Below are 20,705 nucleotides of genomic sequence, written 5' to 3'. Positions count from 1 at the left end.
ACATCCCACCTGCACATGTGTCCAGCCACATGCACTCCAACCTCTGAAGAGTGGTAAACGTTTCCCCACCCCGTTCCCTGGTAATTATCAAATTTAGAAAATGCCTAATCAAGTGTGTCTGGGTATGGAGAATAGATGTGCCAATCTTGCCTGACTAGTTGTGGGTGTGGATGAAGAAAAGGTGAAACTGTGTCCTCCAGTCACCTTTTGGGGAGAATCTTCAATTTATGTATGCATACATGCATGTGTCTATAATAGGCTGTACATAGGATTAAAATCCAATGCATTATGGAAAGGATGTGTACAATAGAGAAAAATGATTATTTAACCTAGTATGTCAACCAAAATAGGGACCTGCCTTGTCTGCACTCCTAGTAACCAGCTCTTCCTTCTCTTCAACCTCAAGGGAAGCCCCAAGCAATAATTAGTGCCCTTGAGTCTCTTCACTCATGTGGCCCGCTGTCCACCTCGACAGTGTCCCTCTCTGACTATTCCTTTGCTTAAAACAAAGTCCCCTTTGCATTTAATGAAAATCTGAGAGAGCCCTAATTTTCAATTCTTTGGGTAAAGGGCCAAGAACCTGAAATGCCGGACCCAGACCCTGGCCACCAGTAATGCATTCTTCCATAGGAATGTTCTACTGGTCATGTAGCCTGTGGGTAAACCAAGCCACGTAACATTGACCACGGCAATAACTATGACTCAGTGAGGGACTGGGCATCTAGCTAAGCACCCACAAGGCTTATTTCATCACTAAATTAAAAAGAAAAAAAGTTTTGAGAGGAAGTCACGTGCCTGTGTTTTCTGCCATTGTGCCAGTTAAACAGAAAACCCAGCGTACACTTGGATGCTGAGCAGACTCACCGCAAGGCAAGCGATGCTCACTGACTTAGGCTTGTGTCTGGTTGGAGCAGCAACAGTCTGAGGAGTGAGGAGGGAAACGTTAGCTCCTTGTTGGCACCATGAGAGTGACTTCTAGACTCGCACAGGCTTTTCCTCTCTGATGTGGCTACTCGGGACCAATCAAATGCCTACGTTACTGCTGGGTGCTTGCCTGGCTTTGCCACTTTGGTCAAAATCCAATTTGCATGTCCCCGGGTTTTCCTTCACTGCTGTGTGTTGTAACTTTGCTGTCTTTATTTCTCAGCATTGTTTGTTTCGATGCTGTGCTTCTCGTATCTTCTGACTGTTTGTCTATGGCGGCGTTGAAAGGCAGACACAGGTGCTGGCTGATGTTGAAGCCCATGGATCTCTCGTCTTCTGCTAAGCATTTCATTCATGGGTACCCAGAAGAGGCTCCATCACACCCTGGTGCTGTCATATTTGTCTGTTTGTTTTCACTGAGACAGAGTCTCACTATGCAGCCCCTGCTCACCTGAAACTTGCAATACTGATCAGGCTGGCTACAGAGACTGATCTGTGCATGCCTCCAGAGTTCTGGATTGAAGGTGTGCCTCACCATGCCCAGCTTCCGGTGCAATTTTTGAGCCTCCCTGCCCTCGTCTTCACTGAATTTCTCTTGTTTTCTGGCCCCTCCCTTGGATATGCAGCTTTGGATTGCTCACTGCCTGGCCTGCTCCTGCTCAGTCTCCCTGGAGCTCTTTCTGCCAGCCTGTCAGCCCTGCCCCCTCTCAGGCTCTGGAAACCCTGCCTGGCTACTCCCTCTTGCCTTGGATGCTAACTGAGAAACAAGAAGGGTCTCAGCTCTACTACTGCTGGCGGCATTGTTAAGGTTGTGGGGAATAAACATCACTGGATCCCAGGTTGCTTCCTTCCCCAGCCCCTCTCCTCCGTGCTCCATCTCACACTGCAGTCATTATTTCCTCAGCCTTTTGCCCAGTCCTTGCTTCTGACTACAATTTTTACAGGCTTGCAAGAGGACTGTATTAGTGTTTCTTAAATAAACATTCTACTTCCAGGATGGAAACCCACCAGACTATTTATTTGATTCCTTGGAGTGAGCCTGTGAATAGTTTCCCCACAAAATGTTTCTAAAATGTTTAGATTTCAAGCAAAAGTCAACGATCGTCCCGAGTTGGACACCTAAGTGGAAAAGTTCTGCTAAGTGTACCCAGCCGGCTTAATGATGGGGAAGCAACAAGCTTTGTCTTTTCTCTGTAAACAGAATCATTTCCATTTGGCTACTCGGTAGGAATTTGTAGGCTCATTGTAACTTACTGGAAGACATACGAAGAACAATAGCCAAGTTCTTGCTTTCAATAATGGAAGCCATCAATGAAAGAGCTGTCCCCGCTCCCGGCCTCCACAGCTCTCCAGCACTGTCGACTTGTTTGACAGGAACTTTGCAGAAGTTACAGCCATGAATATGGACCCTCGTTTTCATGTTACAGACAAGGGCTACCATGTGATTCTTCTTCTTTAATATGTCAACTTGCAAAGGTTCCCTTCAATCATGCAGGTTGTATAGCAGCATTGTCCAAAGGCTGCCACTCCCTTCAGGGATTTCTGGGTGTTGTTGTTGTTGTTGTTGTTGATGTTGGGACAAGTATCTATCAGAGAGCTGTGCAGTATCTTTTAGCCAAGATTTCAATGCTGGATATTGGAGTCTACTGATTCTTTTTGTGGTTCTGCTGTTTTATTATGATTAATTTATGTGATGTGTGGTGTGTGTGTGTGTGTGTGTGTGTGTGTGTGTGTGTGTGTCCCAAAGAGGCCACAAGGGGCCATCAGATTCCCCTTGGAGCTGGAGTCACAGACATTTGTGAGATACCCAACATGGATGCTTGGATCTGAATTCTGGTCCTCGGATGGAGGAATGAACACCCTTAGCCACTGAGGCATCTTTCCAGCCAGTGATTCTTTTACAGTAACAACCATGAAAATCATCACCGTCTTAAATGGTGTGTTTTCCATTTAGGAATACTAAAATTAACCAAAGGAAGGTGTCTATTTTCTGTACAGCTAAGACCAACAGTTCCCCTGTTTTGCCTCAGGAGACACGCTTAAACTCTAACTACAGTCCCATTATAGCAATGTGACATGAGGTGCTTTCAAAAGCAACTTCTATTTCAATTTAAAATTACTTAAATATAGAATAGACTGAAGACATAATGTGTATATTTGTGTGCATATCTAGACATAAGCATATGGCTAGCTACATTTAAAAAATCAAACACTTTAAGATAACTGTAGATTCATATCAGATGCAGGAAATAATGCAGAAAAAAAAAATCCCACAAATCTGGAGCCCGTTTTTTTCCCTTGGATAGCATCTTTTTTAATGATTTCACTTTGTGTGTGTGTGTGTGTGTGTGTGTGTATGTTTGTGTGTGTGTATGTGTGCACGCGCCCACGCGCACATGTGCCACATGTGTACAGGCACCTGCAGAGGGCAGAAGAGAGCACTGAATTCACTGGAACTGGAGTCACAGGTGGTTGTGAGCTGCCATTTCTGCAAGAGCAGTCAATGCATGTCTTAACCATTAAGCTCTCCAGCCCAACCTCCCCTCAATGAGAAAGCCTTGTGGAACTATTAATGTATCGCAGGCGGGACAATGGCGTTGAGAGATCCCATCATTCTGCGTGCGTGTGCGACTGTGAATATTAACAGCTTTATACTCCCTGAGAAGCTCACTGCATCCACAGCAGAATGGCTGTTCCTGTACAACATCCCTCACCCTCTCTGCCTGACAACTCCTGTTCTACTGCTCTGTTCTCTGTTTCTATCATTCTGGTCCCGAAAGGATGTTGCAGAAATGGAATCAGGTAGCATAGGTGAGGTTTCTCGAGGACTCATCCCAGTTGCTGGCTATATTTGTTTATTTCTGCTGCTGATGGATCTTTTTCTGCACTAAGCATATTAGGGGGTCACTCTCTGTGCTGTGAATTCTCTGGGCTTTGAGTCTGTATAGTGTCACACATCCACGGTAATCACACCGTATAATCATATAGACTAGTTCCACTGGCTGATTCCTCTGTTGGCCGCTCCACCTTCCTTCTCAAACTCTAGACACATGATCATATTATTGTCTACAACTGTGCCTTTCCCAGAATGTCAGCTAGATGGACATGCAGGCTTTCTTAGCAACTCTTGTGCTGGCAATGTGCCTTCATGCTTCTTCTGTGACTCAAGGTAGCTTCCTTTGTGTCAACAGATAACAACACTGCATGTATTTACCATAGTTTCCTCCTCATCCTCTTGATGAACATTATGGCTACACCCAGCTTGGGACAAGTGTGAAGCAGCTGCTCTTTTACACTTGTGAGCAAGTTTTGTGTGAATCTAGGTTTTCAGCTCATCTGGGTAAATATCTAAACGCATGATTGCTATGTTGCGTAATGAATGTTTGGTTTTATAAGATGCTTCTGGTTTGTCTCCCAGCTGTGACCATATCGTTTTGCATTACCACCAGCAGCGAGAATTTCCATTGTTCCACAACCTCGCCAGCCTTTGGTATTGTTAGACTCTGGGATTTTAGCCACTCTCTCGGGTACACAGTGGCCCCTCAGTGTTGTTTAAATTCCAGATGTTGCCGAGCTCACTTACATCTGCTAACTTTTCATCTGTGTGTTCAGTCTTTAGAGACATGGCTGGTGAGATCTTCTGTCCAGTTTTAAATCATCCACTGGTTTATCTTCACTGGCTCTTAAGAGGTATTCTATTATTCTGCATATAAATCCATTTTTACAGTTGTGTTATCTTGTGTCTTGTGTATGTGTGTTTTGCCTGCAATACGTATGTATATAGCGTGCATGTAGTGCCTATGGAGGCCAGAAGATGATGAATCCCCTGGAGTGACAGATGGTTGTGAGCAGGCAAGTGGGTGCTGGGAATCTGACTCAGTTCCTCTGAAAGAGCAGCCAGTGTTCTTGTGTATGGAGCCATCTCTCCAGCTTAGGGTATAAACTCTTTAGAAGATAGGTGTTTGTATCATTCTCTCTGTGTGCATGCCTCGTTTATCTAGTCTTCAAAAGAGCCTTTCATAGGACAACATACAACTGAAATTTAATGAAGTTCAACTTACCAGTATTTTTCTTTCATGGATCATACTTTTGCTGTTATATCTCAATATTCATTGACCAATGCAGCTTTACCTAGATTCCCTTCCATGTTTTCTCTAGATTTGTATGTTGAACTGTATATTTAGGCCTATGACCAATACATTCATTTTTGTAGTGGCTGTAATATATGTAAGTGTATATGTATTTATTTTATTATTGATTCATATGTATGTGCATATATATTTATATGTCTCTGTGTGTATGCACCCAGTTTACCTCTAAGCTGGATCAGCAGTGTCATGCTGCAATGAAAGACAAGCCACCGAAGGATAGTCTCTCAAACCCATGACATCTCTAGCAACCTGACCGGCACTAATAGTCGCTAGTAAATTTCATTTATGCTCACGGATGCAGAGGACACAGGGAGAATGCATGCTCACGGATGCAGAGGACACAGGGAGAATGCATGCTCACGGATGCAGAGGACACAGGGAGAATGCATGCTCACGGATGCAGAGGACACAGGGAGAATGCATGCTCACGGATGCAGAGGACACAGGGAGAATGCATGCTCACGGATGCAGAGGACACAGGGAGAATGCATGCTCACGGATGCAGAGGACACAGGGAGAATGCATGCTCACGGATGCAGAGGACACAGGGAGAATGCATGCTCACGGATGCAGAGGACACAGGGAGAATGGAATCACTGTTCTTGTTCTTTTCCAGGTGGGGAACATTAGAAAATATCCCAGATCACTATTCTTGAGTGAAATGAAGAAAAATCACCAAGAAAGTTTCACATTGTGAACATCACCCATCCTTGGACTCTAGATGTTAGACATTAGAAGACTGATACATGGTATTTGACCCAATGCCTACACTGAATAAAGAAACAGAAAATGAAAGAATTTGTCTAAGACTCTAGCTGTGGCTACATTCTGAAGATTCTGCTTTCTGCTGAAGTACTGAGCACAGGCATCCTAGTACTTAGAGAGTAACCCCTTTTCTCATCCCAACTGAACCTGTGCACACTGTACAGTGGTTCTCATGGACATGATTTGGGCTCTTCTCCTCTTCACCCTCACAGTCTCAACTCCTTTGTTTCAATGTAATAAATTGCTTTCTCTTTTTCCATTTTCATATGAGCATTGTGTGTACAAGCATGTTTGCCATGTGTGGATATACGCATGCATGTGTGCACACATGCATGTGGCTGTGTGCAAGGTTGAAGCTGGGAATCATCCATCATTGCTCTTCCACTGAAGAGACCCTTATTCACTGAGGAAATTCTCTTAATCAAACTCAGAGCTTGCCAATATGGCAATATGGCTAGTCTCCCTAGGCAGCTTGCTCTGCAGGTCCTGTCTCTGCCTTCTGAGGCTGGGATTAGAGGCAGATAAACACAACTGTCCTGTGTCTATGGGGGTTCTGGGGATCTGAACTCTGGTCCTCACACTTGCAAGACAAGCACTTTAACAATGGAACTACTTCCCCAGTCACATAGATAATTAAAAGGTATCAAGGCATCGTCACTAGGGTGGCTACTAAGCCAAAAGAGACATACTCCATGCCACATACACTGCACCTCAGGAGACTTTATTATAAATATATACAGATAGTGTGGTATTGCAGACCCAAAGTCACATCTGCAAAGTCTTCATTGTCACCTTCTCAAGTTTTTGACGGAAATCTTTTAATTCTCACAGCCCCAGTGTGTAAAAAGTCTTTAAAATCCCCTCTTGTCACTCTAGCATGAAAGTGTGAATATCTGGATTTTTATTTTATTTTCTATTTATTCACTTTACATCCCACTCACTGCCCCAACTCCCAGTTACCCCTTCCCAAAATCCTTCCACCCTCCCCCTTCCCTTCTCCTCTGAGAGGATGGCAACCCCCTGGATATCCCCCTACTTTGGCACATCAAGTCTCTGTAAGGCTAGGTACTTCCTCTCCCACTGAGGCCAGACAAGGCAGCCCAGCTAGAAGAACATACCCCACGTACAGGCGACAGCTTTTGGGACAGTCCCTGTTCCAGTTGTTCGGGACCCACATGAAGGCCAAGCTGCACATCTGTTACATATGTGCAGGAGGCAGGCCCATTGCTAAGCTGCCAATTAATTGTTCTGAAATACTGGGTAAATCAAACCTCTCTGAATTTTAGGTCCCAGGGCAACAATGACAGAAGCAAATTTTGGAGGTTCACCACTCATTCTAATTCAGTCAGATCTGAGGGTCACAGTACAGTCCATCAGGATCACCTTATCTCATAGTCTTCCTCCACCTCTTTCCTTTCTTCTCTTATTCCTTCTTTTTAAATATCTCCCTTTTATCTCTCCTCTCTACCACGAGACAATCCCTTCACTCCTGAGACTGCTCAAGGTCTGCAGACTGTTGGGTACTGATGAACCCGATTGAAAGCAATCTTTAATGTCCCTGCATCAATGCAGGTTATTGCCATTACTCTTAGTTTCTCAACAGAAATGGAAAGAAAGACCCTATTGCTGAAGACATCACACTCTCTGGTCACAGGACTTCAAGAAATCAAGCTGACATTAACCTGGAGACTTTCTCACTGATGGTTAGCTTTCATAGTTTTGGAGGGTGTCATTCAGGCTGCTGGGGGGGAATGTTATTAATATAGTCTTACCCAGCTGTGAACCCTGTTAGATACAATAACGAATGATCAAGATAAGACCATGAGTGTAACAGTGGCATTACTGTTATGGCGTACTCATTGTGTTTGAGGCTGCAAAGATGGCCAAGAACCCAGGGCTGTGGAGTGTACAGCTCCTACAGGTGGACCTATTCCAATTATCTTGCTAAATGGATACAATATCAAACTGCCTTCTAAATATTGTGAGAACACATTTAAACAACATTTAAATTGGAGATATACAGGTCAACCTGGAGAATATAAAACGATAAGTTGACCAGAACAAAAATAAACCTCAAACCAGAAGCCTGGCATTCAAACCCTTCCTCAAACTGGTTCCACGGGCTTCAGGCACTTCTTTCAGATGACATCCTGATATCTTGTTACAGTGCATCTGGTCTGCTGGGACAGTAACTATACTGGGCAGACCATATGCAATAGAATTATTTCTCAGTCATAGAGGCTCAAAGTCCAAATCAAAGTTTTAGTTCCAGCCCTCTTCTGGACTATGAGCTACCAACTTTTCTTAGAGTCTTCAACATTGTAGACTGTCCAAACTAACACCCATTTATAAGGACAATAACTATGTTGAAGAGAGCTCCACCTTAATGACCTGCACATACTCAGAGACCCCATCTCCTAACATCATCACACAGGTGATTAGGGTCTGACATGTGAACTTTGGTATCGTACAGCATGCACAGCGTGCAGTCTTCCCAACTACGGCCTATGTCTAATGCTTCTATTCCTGCTTCCAGTCAAAAGCTTTAACTTGTAAACTTTATTCTCATAAGTTGGCAAAGCTATTTTCTTCCATAGAGTTGGTGATCTGTCTTCTCTTTGCTGTTAAACCAATTTTTATAATACAAATAATTCTCTTTCCTGACTCCATCTATAAAATTTTGTGAAAATAAAAAGGTGATACATGAAACACCTCAACCAATGTTAATATAAGCGTCTATGAGTCATAAATTATGTTATTATTCTTTTCAATTTTTTACTAATTTAGTAACTTGGCTATTGAACATAAAACTTGCATGTAATTGTTTTCACTGAAAATTCCTGTGTATTTCTAAATTCTTTTAGAGTATTTTATCATATATATATATATTTGGGCAGTGGAGAGACAGCTGAGTAATTAGAAGCAAACACCACTCTTCCAGAGGGCCCAAGTTTAGTTCCCAGCACCCATGCCACGCCAGGCAGTTCACAACCTCGGTATCTGCAGCCTCAGGGGATTGGATGTCCTCTTCTGGCTCCCACTGGTATATGTACACACACACACACACACACACACACACACACACACACACACACTTACTGAAACATACATTGAATCTTTAAAACACTTTTTTTCTTGGCTATATGCAACTTCTAATACATAAAAACAACTGGGTAGAAGCACATGAATGATGACCAGTTACTCCACCTAACTCAGGCAGGGTTTCAAACAAACAGCAACACTGCGTGACCCCTGGCAGGGGAGCATCCGCTGTCAACAGATCTGAAGAAGGCATTTCACTGTGTTGATCTGATCAAAGGGCTATGAATGTCAGTGCTAATGAATGCAGAGAAGCTTTTGAGGGGAAATTTCCAATTTTACATTTTCTCTCAGATTATCTTACTGCTGCACAAATCAAATACTGTTTTTGGAAGAAGGGAGTGATTAAAGGATATGTGGACTTCCTGAGGCTGGGGGATGGTGCTGCCCTCAATCTCCAGTGCCCACTGTGTCCACCCCACTGCACTCTCATGTCAACTCCTGGGTTTTCCCCCAAGAAATGAGTTTCCAGCAATCCTGGAGCCCATGATGCCTGCCCCTTACGGAAAGATGCTGCTCTCCAGTATTTGCTAATTGCGAACGCTGCGCATTTCAAAGGCAACTCTGGAAACAAGCATCTGAAAACCATTTCCTGCTGGTCTTTGTCAGCCTGCTACTCACGGCAGATCTTCCAGTTTGGAGGCTTCGTGTCTTGGATCCAGCAGGTCATACCCACACTCATTGTAGATTTCCAGGTAAGAAATGTGTGTCGTGTAGATCTTGCTGCTGTCCTGGTTGGGGAAGGAAAAGCATTGTTCAATGACTAGAAACAACCGTTTGGCTGGAGAGAGATGCACCATTTGTCTCTGGACTTTGCTCACAGCATCCCTCCTGTGCAGCTCCATGTTATATGGTTTACATTTTCAGTTCGTGACACTTTCGAGTTGCTGTGGCCATCTGCATGAAGGGTTTTTTTTCCCTTGTAATAGCCAATATCCATGATTACACGTAACTTCAGTCTGTTAGTTTTATTGGTTCCACATTATACATAAAATACAGTGAGCCAAGCTGGTTGTAGAACTGGACAATACATTATTTTTTAACTTTCCAGATTGCCTCCCCCCCACAAAAGGCTATTAAGAAAAAAATTTACCTTCTGTGACCAGTCTGTAAATAAGAAAGCAAAGACTTCAGTAGCAAAGAAGTTTCCATCCTTGATCATAATTAATTTCCTTTACTTTCCCACTACTCAGAATCTTACATCTTTTAAAAAATATTTAATAATTTACTGTGTCACATTAGTGCAGGTACCCATAGTGGCCAGAAGAGGGCATCAGATCCCTGGAGCTAGCAGTTGTGAGCCACCCACTGTGGGTGCTGGCAACCCAACTCCATCCTCGGCGAGAGCCGTGCTGCTTCTAACAGGGTCTCACACTAATAATAATTTATGAAGTAACCATGATCTTGCAAAACCACCATGAGAGAGGAGTATCTACATTTCAAGTCCTACCCAAAATACCTGGGCACCAAGGAATCACTGTGGTGGTTGCTATGGTTACTGATGTTGATATAACTGTTTTCAAGTATGTCTAGAAACCTCCAAATGACAACTAAGGGTGATGGGTAATCTATGTGGTCAACCTGAGACCTAAAGTCACCTAGGAGAGTCACCTCTGGGTGTGTCTGTGAGGTGGTTTGCTGAACTGTAGAACTGGAGAAGGAAAACCCTCCCTGAACATGGACAGCACCTTCCCATGGGCCGGAGTCCTGAAGTGAATAAGGAGGGGAGAGAGAGGAAGGGGCTAAGCAGTAGCTTCATAATTCCGTTTCCTGACTGTGGGCATGACGTGATTGACAGTCACATCATGCTCCCACCACTGTGTCCTCCCCGTATGGAGTACTCATCACCTCAAACACTGAGGCAAAGTTAACCTTAAAACAGTTTTTGTTCATTGTTCCAGCACAGCCACGATCAAAGCAGCTAAAACAACACAAGAGTGTAAAGAGAAAGGACACACATAAAAGAACAGTGCACTCGAGCCATCATCTGTAATGGAGACACTCTCTTCTTTACAAGTAGGATAAGTCAGGAAAATGGTGGGCCCACTGCCTGGGGTAAGGACAGTGCTTTGGCTCCTCCATTTTCTGTTTTTCCTGCAGTTTTATGGCGGTACACTCTACACTCAGATCTCACTGAGTGGTGTGGCCAGCTACCTTTCTCAGCCCTCTTCAGCATCTGGGTTGCCAGACTATAATGTAACACATGTGTCTTCTGCACACAGCCACTTCTTCTGCCCCAAACAATCTGAGCCTTGTAATGCTCCAACATAAGGAGAAGGGCTTCTGGGAAGCAAACGGAACCCTTCAGTCCAGTGGAAATCCGTCGCCACTCATGGGCCCTTCACAACACAGAATGCACTGCGGTTTTGGTTTGTCTCAAAGAAAGACTTGGCCTTAGTCTTGCAGTGAGCTCTCCAGTCCGAGACAATCAGCAGGGGCCTCTGGGTCCAGTCTGTTTTTCTAGACACACGTCGTGGGTACTTTAAGTTGCCAGGCTGGTTTTAGCACAATCCACTGTGATTATAACGGATGTGATGTGGCCCATGGCAGAAGCTGGTCCATGTCAGTTTCCCTGGCTGTAAGTTGGTCTGGTGGGCTTACTCACTCCAGGAAATTACTTGGAATGATTCAGAAGTAGCCAAGGGTTTAGAGTGACATCAATGTCAAAGGAGTCTCCCCACAACCCTGATAGGTAGCCAGTGCTCTGGATGCTTGGTGGGCTTCCAGAGGTATTCTTTGATAACTGCAGAGAATGTTTTAGAAGACACAAAACATACTTTCCGTTAGGAGAGATTTTACTTTTTCTAATGAAGCTGATCCGGGAAATTGGCTCCATTGGCTTTGAGGGCTTCAAAAGGTTTTCTTTAACTGGTTAGGTATCATTTGGACATATGTACATATATGAAGATTAATAAACACGGTAACAATTGTTGAACATTTGCATGTGTGAATATTAATGTTATGGTAATAATGACCAGGAAGTAAGCATACTTTGTGTGCCAAGAACTTCAAAGATTTGTTTTTATTATTCTTAATTATGTGTTTTCTCTCTCTCTCTCTCTCTCTCTCTCTCTCTCTCTCTCTCTCTGTGTGTGTGTGTGTGCGTGCATGAGAATGCAGTGTCTGTAAAGGCTGAAAGAGGGTATTGGGTCCCCTGGAGCTGGAGTTATAGACAGTTGTGAGCAGCCTGGTATCAGTGCTTAGAACGAGGCTCTAGTCCTATGCAAGAGCAGGGCACACTCTTAACTACTGGGCCGTCTCTCCCGACTGAGATCTTAAAATACCACATCTTTGTCCCTCACAGCAGCTCCATGACATTGAGGACAAGAAGCCACATGCCATCAGTGATACATGTTCTCAGAACCCTGGCAGCCTACACAGCCCTGCCCATCCGTCTAAGACGACAGCCTTCCACTTTGGTCCACAGCAACAAAAACTATTGGAAACTATAGCCCCTGCTCGTGACACGTGTATGCAAGGCAGGACAGGTGGTGTCCGGAATACACTCGGAAGTGAGGGGAAAGGCTCCGGACGAGGCACACCCTCCACTCAGCCTCCCTCCTCCACATTTTCTGGCACACACACTTGGCGCACTTGGGCCACTGAGAGAAGAGCTGAACTAATGGATAATTGCTGCTTTATGGACGGCAACGGGAATTATGCAGAGCTCAGCAGTTTCTTCTCTTCTTGTCTTCGCAACTCAAAATGCAAATGGCATTCAGTAGGGAATTCCACAGTGACTGTTACAACAGCCCGGTTAGACATACGCAGAATCCAAGGACTTGCTGGGGCTGGACGGGAGACAGAGGAGCCTCCAGAGCAGCTCAGCCCTTACTTTCAGAAACCGGCAGGCAGAAACCCACAGAAGTGAAATGACTCATCACAGGAAATGGATTTAAACACAGCCAACAAAACAAAGCCAGTCTGAGCTACAGAGGGTGTGGAGCCGAGGCAAGGAAGCAGTTGCTTCCAGAGCTTCGAACACAGAGGAAAATACATCAATAGAGGCTCAGTTTTTCCAATTATGAAATGGGAATAAAGACGCCGTGTTTGCTAGTTACAATATTTGTTATATTAAAAATCCACACAAGGGGGCTGGAGAGAGATGGCTCAGTGGGCAAAGTGCTTGCCGTGCAAGCATGAGGATCAGAATTCAAATCCCCAGCACCCATGTGAAAAGCCAGATGTGGTGGTGTAGCCATGGGACCCAGTGTATGGTAAATAGCCCTGATGCCATTGACCTGCCAGTCAAGTGAGAGACTCTGTCTCAAAAGAAATCAGTGGAGAGCAGTAAAGGACCTCCAACATCGACTTCTGTACCTACACACACACACACACACACACACACACACACACACACACACACAAACACAACACAGGAGCCTCCATCATATCAACCCCAACTCTGCCACAAAGTTGTCATTTGCTCTTTAAGCCCTGTAGGCATCTCAAATGGAGCCTTGGCCTTTGCTGGCATTCCTGATAAGAGAAGCATCTTTGTAATTTTTACCAAAATCCTAACCTTTCTTTAACTGTGAAGGCCAGGGGTATTCTACAGCCCTACTTGCCCTGGGGGCACAGAGCAGGATACCTTACTGCATCTTCCTGCCTCCGTCTTTACCTTTTGCAACTGCTCAAAAATATACGACAGGGTCCTTGGGATGATGCCTCTGTCACTGTAGCGTTCAGCCCCGCCTGTGATGGTGAATGTCTTGCCACTGCCTGTCTGCCCATACGCGAAGATGGTGCCATTGTAACCTGCCAAGGCACTGCAAGAAGAAAGGTCAGAGCTTTAATGGGTAAGTGGACACCCATATTGGTGCTAGGTACTCATAATCAAATAGTAACCTTATAAACACTACTGAAATAACACTCATAAGATATTTACAGAATATTTATGTGACAATCCAGTTTGATGTATGTGTGCACACACGCCTGCACCTGTGTAGGAGTACATATGGAGGCCAAAGGTCGACACTGTGCATCTTCCCAAATCCCTGTCCACCATTATTTTTGAGACAGCCTCTCTCACTGAACTTGGAGCTCCTTAATGGACTGAACTGGCCATACAGTGAGTTCCAGGAACCCTCCTGTCTCCACATCCCTCGCTCATGCTGCTGGGCTCAGCTTTTCCACAGATGCTGGAGAACAAACTCGGGTCCTCAGCTTCCGGCGGCAAGCTCTCTACCCACGGAGTCATTTCCCTGACCTGCAGACTAGTTTCTAATCCAGGAATCTTAGGCTATCAATGACTTTCTCTAAGAAAGGTCATGCCACTCAAATGGAGTCCAGCATCTAAATAGTGTCTTTTACTATACTAGACTTAGAGTATGATCTCAGGGAAATACTTCTGATTTGGTAAGCTGTCTGTCTTAGTCACCATCTGTGTACCTCCCCTGATGAATACTCGTATCAGTAGGTACCCACACATTACTAGGTACACTGACTTTACAACTGTGTTCCTTGCAATCTATTTCTCTATGCAATGCCTACAACAGAAAGTCCCATCCTCCTTGGAATGACTTTCTTTTTGGTGGAAGATGTTAGTCCATGTATGCTATTTCAGCCCAGTATAGAAACGGATGATTTGACAGTGGTCTTAAGAAGCCTTCAAACCACCACCTGTCACATGGGCTTTTAACAGTGTGTTCTGCATGATGTGGGGCTTTGGAGAGAGTGGGCCTTTTATCTATGCTACAAAGAACAGTAAACTCTTGCAGTTTTGCTGTCTTTTTTGCTACAAGTTTCTCCTTGATCTCCAAGATGTTTCCGTCAAACCAGCTGCCATGATGTCAGTTAATGGGACCCATGTTCCAAGTGGGTTTTAAGTGGATGGCTCCTCTGAGATTGCTGTTCATCATTTGCATAGGGAATCCTGCTCTACCCTGGCTGCTGAGATTCTGCCAATAGTTCACTCTAGAGCTCACTCTGCTTTTGACTACGTGATGAGTAGCCTATCCTCAAAGTGATCCTGAGATAAAACAGGTGTTGCCCAGAGCCTATTCTGAAGAGGTCAGTTAAGCCCTTAGCATCTCACACAGCTAGAAACCTCACAATCGTGTGTTTCAGCAAGGTGCTTTGCTCTGTGCAGAGTGTGAGTGTGGTTTACAAACTGGATGAACTTAGTACAGGGAGTGGGGAAAGCATTGCTACTTTGAGGGTCAACACTCTGCTTTCAAGAAGGTGACTCATGTTGCTACCTGTGTCTTCACACTCGAACTGTCTACTGTTGACATTCTCAGCTTTTAAGAGGCTGTGAGTACCATGATCCATAGAGTTGGGTTGTTACTGAATCTTTTCCACCAATGGAATCAGTCACCAAGGAGACAGAGATGCCTCACTGGAGTATCATTTGGATGTCGACTGTTTCTTGCCACAGATGTGCTGTGTAAATGGGGTCTACGATTTTAAGTAGCAGACTTTAAGCATTGCACCAACTCTTGACAGAAAGAATTGCTCAAATTTAGGAGGCATTATCAGTTGCAAAAAGCAAAGGAGATGAGCACAAATTAGCATTTTCATTTTAACACAGTCGCAGCCTATGAAGAGCAATGACTGAGGGTGAGCCATGGGTCCTCACTGAACAGTCATCCGATCTTTTTATACCAAAATCTCATCTCTCACCAAGAGTCGCCTGTCTGTCTGTTCTAATACATGTTTCCTTACACAGTCTGCTGTGGTCCACCCACTCCCACCAGCTACAGAGGCCTGCACATCGCACTGCACTAGTGAAAACTTAACAAAGGAACAATGGTAAATGTTGTCCACTTCCTTTATCCAGGAGCTCCTCATCCTAAATCAACCTCTCTACTGTGTCCCAGGCATTTGGACATGCTATACTAGTCTCATCTGTCCCAAGAGAAGATACAAGTGGAAAATAAAGAGAGTAATGGTGATGTAATTACCTTCCTTTAAGCTTCATCTGCCCATAAGAGCAAACACATCATAGCAAAAGGGCCAAGGTCCACTTCGTCATTACTCTGAAAGCTATCTCAACACGACCAACAGCTCAAGTCGTGCTTTAAAAAAAACCGATCTCAGTAGAAACGGTGGGCTTCCATGGTGTTCCACCTTCACAAGTCCTAGCCTTCCCCCCACCCCCAGCTCCAAGGAAGCCTTTAAAAACAATATGTCTGGGAGTCTGGGAACCCTAAACCTCACAGCCCAGCCACTGCCGAAGAAGCAGTGTGGATCCGGAACTCCCCACAAGCCTCCCTGGACTGATCTTTCCTTGGTCCCCCCCCCCCCCCCACCAAAATCTCTGCTGACTCAGCAGAATACGTGTCTTCTGACTCAAAGCCCTCAGGGTGAGCAGCCTGGCTACAGGCAAATATTTGACATCCAAGTCACCCGACGTGGTGATACCAGTGAGCTGAGCTTATATGTGGTCAGATGCTTGTAAAAATCTGTTCACAGTGACAGCAAGATACTTTGAAAAGACTAGAAGGCCACACTTAGGAAAGGACTTGAGAAGGACTTTTTATCTCAGGTATGATTGGCCCTGAGTCTCTGTACAAGAAGTGAGTGGCAGTTCAGGTAGAGATGCCAAATCCAAGATATTGACGGTGCATCTCTGCACACAGACAGAGGTGCTCCTGTGCCAACCAGGAGAGATATTTTTAAACCACTTAAGGGCATATCACACAATAGAGACTTCTCTAATTGGGTGGAGGCTACACACATTAGTCACTTTTCGGTTTCTGTGATAAAAAAGAAAGTAAGAAAGAAAGAAAGAAAGAAAGAAAGAAAGAAAGAAAGAAAGGAAAAGAAAAGAAAAGAAAAGAAAAGAAAAGAAAAGAAAAGAAAAGAAAAGAAAAACCACTGACCAAGATAACTACACAGAAGAAAGAGATTTTCTAGGGGTGGGGGTGGCTAACAGTTTCAGAGGCATAAGAGCCCATTAATCCAAGAGTCATGTCAGCAGACATCATGGCCAGAGCCGAGGGCTCACATCCTCAGCTGAACACATGAAGCAGAGAACTTCATGGAAGTAGGGTGATGCTTACAACTTTGAAATCCTGCCCTCAGTGACTTGTTCCCTTCAGCAAACCTCACCACAAAGCAGCACCCTTTACACACAGATCAATTGTTCAAACACTGGAACCCAGGGGGGCGTGTCACATTTAAATCACCATACTGCACAGAGCTGAAAGACAATTTAAGGAAGCTTCTGTGGGTAAGAGCACCTTGAGTTGCAGTTATGGGGACCCGAGTTTGAATACCCAGCACTCACATAAAAAGCCAGTGTTGCCATGTGTACATCTGTAACCCCAGCAAGTGGAAGAAGGCCCGAGTGTGTCGGGGGCTTGCTGGCCACCAGCATAGCTCAGGGTTCAGTGAGATATTCTTTCCCTTGAGAAATAAGACAGAGAATGATAAAAGGGAACGCTAGACAGCCTCCTCAGGCATAGGCTTCGTGACTACAGAAGAGGAAAATAGTATTGAAGATTTGACCTGTTGCCGTCCCCTCTGCCTCTTTGCAGAATGGACATAGCTTTCATAAAATTTCTGTGGAAATTACGGGACATGTTATAGTCAAAACAATAAGGACAAATGTGAAAACCCAGGCTTCCCACTCACAGCTAACTGAAAGGCTAAAGTAATGAGGGCGACAGAATGCTGGCACATGGAGAACGGCAGGAAGTGGAACCGAACTCAAAGTCCACAATCAGATCCTGCACATCGGTGTGTGCAGCTGGCTAGCAGTACTTCAGTGGCAGCCCTCAGTTTATAGCTGGATCTTTTCCAACAGCGGCGATGAGACTGTTTAATGGAGGAGAGTATAAAGAAAAATTAGTAAAAGCAACAAAATTGTGCAAAAGTACTAAAATTGTATACATGCACCTGAAGAGTGAGTGCACATGCGTGGGGACCGTGGGTGTGTGCACACAGGAGCAGATGCACCCAGGTATCTGAAGGGGACATCAGATCCAACAGAGCTGCCAGATGGGGAACTGAACTTGGGTCTTCTGCATGAGCAGTATAATCTTAGCTGCTGAGCCGCCTCCCCAGGTCCTGGTTTTTTCAAATCACCCACCTTGTAAGGAAACTGAAATCAAACCTACAAGCCACAGCACGTGAGAAATTATATCACATTATCAAAGGTCAGCTGAAAAGTAGGAAATGGGATTGGCAAGATGGCTGAAAGGGTCATGGTGCTCGCTGATACACACAGACACGCACACACACATGCACACACACACATGCACACACACACTCACACGCGCACACACACATGCACACACACAGTCATAAACCCACATACTCACAAACACCAATATACTCACACACACATGCACACACACAGTCACAAACACACATACTCACAAACATATCAATATACTTACAAACACACATAATCACAAACACACCAATATATTCACAAACACACACACGCACACACACGCATATACACAGTCACACACACATAAATGAAAAAAAGGAAAGTAGGCAATGAATTTAAATATGAATTTAAATAGATTTACATTTCTAATTCTGATGAATAAGCAAATGAGTCATCTCTATACATATATCCATATATTTAAAAGAAATGCATTGAACTCTAAAGCCCAAGTTAGATGGGAGAAGCCAGCCATAAAATGTAATATACTGTAAGATCTTGTCTATGCAAAGTGTTTAGACAAGCAGATTCCAATCAGTAGGGAAAGTGGATTAGTGTGTGACACCAGCTGAATGGAGACAGAAAATGGGAAGCAAATGCTGCATGCAGTCAAGGGCTTTTCTTAGGGTTAACAAAAATGTCCTAAAATTCACTGATGGTCATGGACGGCTGCACAGTTATTCTAAAAACTACTAAATTATACTCAACAGCAAATTCTACTACATGGATTTAGTGTGTGTGTGTGTGTGTGTGTGTGTGTGTGTGTGTGTGTGCACTCTTGTGTGCACCAGGGTACATGGGTGAAGGTCCAGTGACAGTTTACCAGAGCGGGTTCTCTCTACTATGTGGGTTCTCGGGAGTCAAACTTAGCCCAGGGGCTCATAAGCAAACCCCTTACCCAGTGAGCCGCCTCATCAGACCCCCAAATGATGTTCTTTAAATGATAAAGGGCATGTGAGTTACACCACAAGCTGCTGTTCCAACGTGATGCAGAAGCATAATCTATAGGACGCTTTTGCTGCCTTCCCTAGGTGTTTGTCCTAGATGGAGCACTGAGAAACAAGAGAGGCAAATTCTAGTAACTAACCAAGCAGGATGGACATCTGTGGTACTAGCTACCTCTCGGCAACCTAAAATCAACACTGCAGGCCCTGCGGATCCTCACAGCCAGGGACATGGACATCAATCCAGCACTTCTAGACTGGCACGTGATGATCAGATGAAACGTCTGATGTACAAATCATCTTCCTCCCTTGGCAGAGCACATCTTCCCTCTAGGAGCCTAAGTTCTACAGACAAGGTATTTTGTCAGCAATCTAACTTTTAAGATTTTTGTGAACAACTGGATACATAGTATGTTTCCTTACTAGAAAATATGATTCATTTCTGTTTAGCTTCTTCATTTGTATTATTCTTGATTGGTTCAACTAGACCTCATAGAGAGGATCACGTAGGTGTGAAGAAAATGAAACTTGGTGTTGTTTATGCTCGATTAAGAAAAGTCTTAGTGTCCCCCTATACAATGATTACAACAAAGTAACCAAAATTATTCTTGTGCTGAACATGGAGGTACATGCATTTAATCCCAGCACTTGGGAGGCAGATGTGGGGTGATTTCTACGATGTATGGCCAGCTTTGTCTACATACTGAAACTGTCTTTTAAAAAGTGTGCACATGTCTGTGTATGGGGCAGCCTAGGGCTGATGTCAGGATTCATTCTCACTCTTCTCTCTTATATATTGAGGAAGTTCTCTCGGTCCAACCCAGGGACCACAGATGTTAGACTTTCCAGCTCTTTTGCTTTGGAGATCTGGCCTCTGGCTTCTGCAGCTGGGATGACATATGCTGGGCATTTTATGTGGGGTTCTGGGGATCTGAACTCTGATCCTCACGCTTGTGTGGCATATAGTTTAGCCACTGAACCATGTTCCCAACCCAACAACATGACTTTTTAAGAGGTATTACAATAACTCAGTTAGTTCATATGTAAAAATACTACCCCATTCCACGCCAGGCCTCCCCTGAAGAGGAAACCTAAGGGTTCTTTGGAGAGTCAGTTGTGTTGGATGATGCTTTGCTGGAGCAAACACATGAAGGAGTGATTTCATGAAGCTGATACAGGTGAAAGGGGGACTCGTGGAGGAACGTTTCGCTGAAGCAGACACGGGAGAGAGAATGTTCTATTAAAGCAAACACATGAAAGGACACGTAATGAAGGATTCTTTGCTAACAACACACATGTATTAGACTGCCTTACATTTCATAGTTGAGCTGCATTTGTTGGGACTCCTCATTCTCGGGCTGATTGGATGCTCATGCTGAGGCAAGACCCACACAGAGGCAAGGCACATGGAAGACACATGATATTTGGAAGGTATAAATAGGACTCCATGGAGTGAGAGAGACAGAGCTGGGCTTGCTGGTATAGCTAGCTGTGCAATGATTGTGGGTCTCACATCTTTGCTGATTTTCGCTTCCCTGAGAGAGGCACAGCTGAGAACCTCTGGTGTCCTTCCAGGTCCCTCTTGTTGACTCCAGCAGAGGCTGAGGCCTGGCTATCTCTGCTAGGTCGTGTCACCACTGTTGCTAACCTGAGTCTACCAAAGCTGGTGTATCTGTGGGGTGTTTGCAAGTGGATCGAGCT

At 44.5% G+C, this 20,705-nt stretch overlaps 1 protein-coding gene across 3 annotated transcripts in view; it reads right to left on the bottom strand.

Annotated features, from left to right (window-relative positions):
• Positions 1-20,705, bottom strand: part of Kif6 (kinesin family member 6) — a 285,185-nt gene that overhangs the window by 214,714 nt on the left and 49,766 nt on the right. For 2 of the 3 annotated variants that reach the window (XM_076915376.1, XM_076915377.1), the window contains exons 4-5: positions 13,561-13,708; positions 9,561-9,670 (exon numbers count right to left, since the gene is read on the bottom strand). In XM_076915376.1, coding sequence (XP_076771491.1) covers positions 9,561-9,670; positions 13,561-13,708 — 258 coding nt within the window. Of the gene's footprint in view, positions 1-9,560; positions 9,671-13,560; positions 13,709-20,705 lie in introns of those variants that run through there. The other variant, XM_076915378.1, reaches the window with a different exon arrangement.

This window comes from Arvicanthis niloticus, chromosome 17 (genome assembly GCF_011762505.2).
Source record: "Arvicanthis niloticus isolate mArvNil1 chromosome 17, mArvNil1.pat.X, whole genome shotgun sequence".
Taxonomy (NCBI): domain Eukaryota; kingdom Metazoa; phylum Chordata; class Mammalia; order Rodentia; family Muridae; genus Arvicanthis; species Arvicanthis niloticus.
The sequence above is the reverse complement of the archived record's forward strand: the minus strand, read 5'-3'. Positions and strand labels throughout refer to the sequence as shown.